At 51.9% G+C, this 3,724-nt stretch overlaps 1 protein-coding gene across 1 annotated transcript; it reads left to right on the top strand.

Moving 5' to 3' along the window:
• Positions 1-350: 350 nt before the first annotated feature.
• Positions 351-2,701, top strand: Clpsl2 (colipase like 2). The gene is made up of 3 exons (XM_051187132.1): positions 351-440; positions 1,187-1,309; positions 2,606-2,701. Exons 1-3 carry the CDS (start codon positions 351-353, stop codon positions 2,699-2,701), a joined length of 309 nt encoding a protein of 102 aa, XP_051043089.1.
• Positions 2,702-3,724: the final 1,023 nt, after the last annotated feature.

The following is a 3,724-nucleotide window of genomic DNA, read 5'->3' as shown; positions in this document are numbered from 1 at the left end:
GGTGTTCAGAACCAAACCAGGTCCTTTGCAAGATCAGTCAGAGCTCTTAACCACTGAGCCACCTCCCCTCCCCCCATAATATTTTAAAATAAGCTTTTATTTACAGTTGGCAATCTACGTTTGGAAGTAGCTCATAGAAGGCCCCCAAAGTCCTGAAGCATAAGTGACCTAATGGTCCAAAGCCTTTCTGTCCATCTCCTCCAGAGCCCACCATAGCCTGGGAGGAAGTGATCTTTACCCCACACCCTTTGAACAGGACAGTCTGTGACCATCCAGCCCACGCTGGCTGGCTACCACCCCCACAGGGATTTATTCCCAGCACCATTCAGGAACCTCCAGCCACCCAGGCCATGGCCTTCATCCAGGCCTTAGCCACCATGCTGGTACTGCTCATCGGGGTCCTGCCCCACAGCCTCAATGAGAACTTGGATCATAAAAGGGTGAGTAGTGTCCCCGACTTCCTCTGTGATGAAAGGGTGACAGCTGCCCTTCAGTGGGAATCCAGGCCCTGGCTGGAGGGGTGGGGGCAGATGCACTCACAACCCTGGACTGGAGACCAGTACCCCTGGCCCAGGCCTGTCTGTCCTCACAGCACTGGGCTTGCCACCCCACCCCCACCATCCCAAACCCTCCTGACCTCCTGAGAGATTCTGGTCCTCTTCCCTCCTCCGAGGCCTAGGGATCCTTCTAGATGCAGAGTCTGTCTTCTCTTCCTCTTTCTCCTGTACATACTTTTAATTCTAAAAGTTTCCTTCCTCCCTCCCTTCCTTCCTTCCATCTCCCTCCCTCCCTCTTCCCCCACCCTCCCTTTGTGTACACTGTGTACCTGACATCAGAGGAGTCCATTTTATCTTCCCATCTCTACTCAGTCTGGGGATTGAACCCATCTTGCCCAGCAAGCACCTTTGCTGGCAGAGCCATCTCGCCACCGCCCTCCATTCCCACTAGCTATTCGAATTGTGGTCTGGGACTATTTCCTAGTGTCAACATTTGGGAGCCATGGAGGTGAGAGGGCAGAGGGAACCTGCTCAGTCAAGTCCTGCTTGGGGAAGGGGATGCATGGGCGGTGGTCTGAGGTGACAGTCTCATGGCTTTTGTTCCTAGACCCCTGGGTTCTTGGGCACTGCCAGGACCTCCTTCATCCCAACATAGACAGGAGCTGCTGACCAAGGGGCTGTCTCCACAGGCCAGCGGGGAAAAGTGTGTCCACCACAGCCAGTGCTTGAGTGACTGTTGCCTCATAGACCTGGAAAGGAGGGGGGCCTTCTGCACCCCCAAGTCTCGGATAGGCATGGAGTGCTTGCCCCAGGTGAGATGCCAGCGGGCAGGGAAGGGGAGGGGAGGTGGTAGAAAAAGGTCAAACACATGCCCTACTACCAACTACCACTCCTTCCAAAACAGCGCTGTTGTGGAACCCTCGAATCCCAGGCTGCCTCCCTCAGCTGTGAAACCACACAGCCTGCTTAGTGGCTGCACACAGCAGGTGTTGGTTGAATGAGAATCTTTTTCTTAACATTTCTGATGTAAGGGAGATGGGAGAAGACACCTACTCTGTCTTGGTGTCCCTCTCCCTGTCACCATGATGGTTACTAGGGAGGGCTGCAGGGCTGCCTGGGACCTCAGCTCTCTGGTGGGACCCACATTACACCCTGGTTTCCTCAACTCCTGCCTTGGATCTCTCTGACCATTAAGGGGGACCGATGTGTCTACCTCATGCAGTGGCTGGGGACATTCACAGGGCTCACTCAAGCAGGCTGTGGTCAACTGGAAGACACAAAGGCACAGAATGTCTTGTTCCTACACATTGGCCCTGGGCCCAAACTCTACTAGGGGGAATGGACCGAGCTTCAGTATCCTTGCCTGGTCCACTACCAGTGTCTAAAGGAACCAGCCAGGGCCCCATGTGGTCTGGAGAGTCTCTTTATTAGAGGCCACTTGGTACATCATATCTCACTCACCACAGTATGGAGATGGACAAGGTCCTATTTGGCTTTCGGTTGCTGTGATAAACACCACGACCAAAAACAATGCAGGGAAGGAAGGGTTTGTTACGGCTTATACTTCTAGGTCACACTCCATCATCACCAAAGGATGTCAGGCTGGAGCTGGAGAAATGCTATTCAGGCTCACCTGCCTAGGGATGGTGCTGCCTGCAGTGGCCTGGGCCCTCCCACATCAAGGCCAATCTGAGGGAGGCAATTCATTAATTGAGGTCACCTCTTTCCAGGTGACTGTTAGGGTATGTTAACAGGAAAACCCAGCCAGGGGGTGGGGGTAGGGCGCTGTAGAGCTCTTGTTTCTGGCAGGAGACAAATTTCCATTCCCAGCACTCACATAGTAGTTCACAAACATCTGTAACTCCAGCTCCAGGTGACCTAACAAGCACGCAGGCATGAACATACATTCAGGCATGTAAACACATGAAGTAAAATAAAATCTAAAAAGAGAAACCAGGACGGCTGCTGCTGTCCCCTCCGGACAGAGGAGACCAGGTAGCACAGGCTGTGCTCAGCCATGTGACAAGGAACCTCAGGCTGGTCATCTCACACCACTCCTTACCCCAGGAAATGTGATCCCCTCGTTTTATGTCCTTCTTTGCCCACAGACCAAGGGGACCCTGAACATCCTGTGTCCCTGCCGAATTGGCTTGAGCTGCCATTCTAAGGACCCCATGTGCCCCCGCCGATGCCAAATGATTTAGAGGAGGGAACATTGGCCATTGTTGCTGCACACTCCCCCAGGTGTCCGTCTCCCCAGGGGTCCCCACCACACCCACCCCACTCCCTAGCACCCTTGTCCCCATTAAAGTTACTGCCTGGCTCTGGTCTCTTGTCTGCCCTTTGTGGGGAAGCCAACCAGGGAGACCTGAGAAGCAAAGATCTGCTCCCCACTTTGTTTTTTACCTCAGTGGGGATGGAGTAATGGAGTTTCACAGGAGGGGGCAGGACTGAGACGAGGCTGGGTGCGTGGTGGGGAGGGACAGAGGGGGGAGATATTTTGTGGGGGGAACAGAAGGGTTAAGATCCCTTGGAGTGTGCCTGTTCCAATGTGTGGGGATGTGTAGACGCAAGACTGTGGGCCAACAAGATGGTTCAGCAGGGTGAGGGCACTTGCTGCCAAGTCTGATGACCCAAGTTCCGTCTCCAGGTCTCACATGACAGGAGAGAATGGAATCATACAAGTTGTCCTCTGCCATCCACACGTGCAGAACACAAAATAATTCTTTTTCTTTTTAAAAGCATTTATATATATATATGCATATATATATATGCACTATATATATATATATATATTATGTGCATTGGTGTTTTACCTGCACATATATCTGTATGAGGGAGTTGGTTACTCTGGGATTGGAGTTACAGACACTTGTGAGCTGCCATGTGGGTGCTGGGAATTAAACCTGGGTCCTCTGGAAGAGCAGTCAGTGTTCTTAACTACAGAGCCATATCTCCAGCCCAAATTAATGATCTCCAGCCCAAATTAATGTAAGAATGTGAGGCTAGAGAGATGGTTCAATAGTTAACAGTGCTGCTGCTCATCGAAAGGCCCAGAGTTCAGTTCCTAACACCCACATTAGGTGATTCCCAAGTGCCAGGAACTCCAACCCTGGTGAATCAGCTGCCCTCTTCTGGTCTCTGCAGGTACTGCACGCGTATGGTGCATATACATAGTAGGTGTGCACACACAGTTTTTGTTTTATTTTGTTTTTTATTTTTGAGAC

This window comes from Phodopus roborovskii, unplaced genomic scaffold (assembly GCF_943737965.1).
Source record: "Phodopus roborovskii unplaced genomic scaffold, PHOROB, whole genome shotgun sequence".
Classification (NCBI taxonomy): domain Eukaryota; kingdom Metazoa; phylum Chordata; class Mammalia; order Rodentia; family Cricetidae; genus Phodopus; species Phodopus roborovskii.
This window is presented reverse-complemented; position numbering and strand designations above follow the sequence as displayed.

Excerpts from the sequence above, each read along its gene's own strand:
- Clpsl2 (XM_051187132.1), top strand. The coding sequence starts at position 351 with ATGGCCTTCATCCAGGCCTTAGCCACCATGCTGGTACTGCTCATCGGG. Across the intron at positions 441-1,186 it reads AGAACTTGGATCATAAAAGG|GCCAGCGGGGAAAAGTGTGT; the intron begins GTGAGTAGTGTC and ends CTGTCTCCACAG. Across the intron at positions 1,310-2,605 it reads GCATGGAGTGCTTGCCCCAG|ACCAAGGGGACCCTGAACAT; the intron begins GTGAGATGCCAG and ends CTTTGCCCACAG.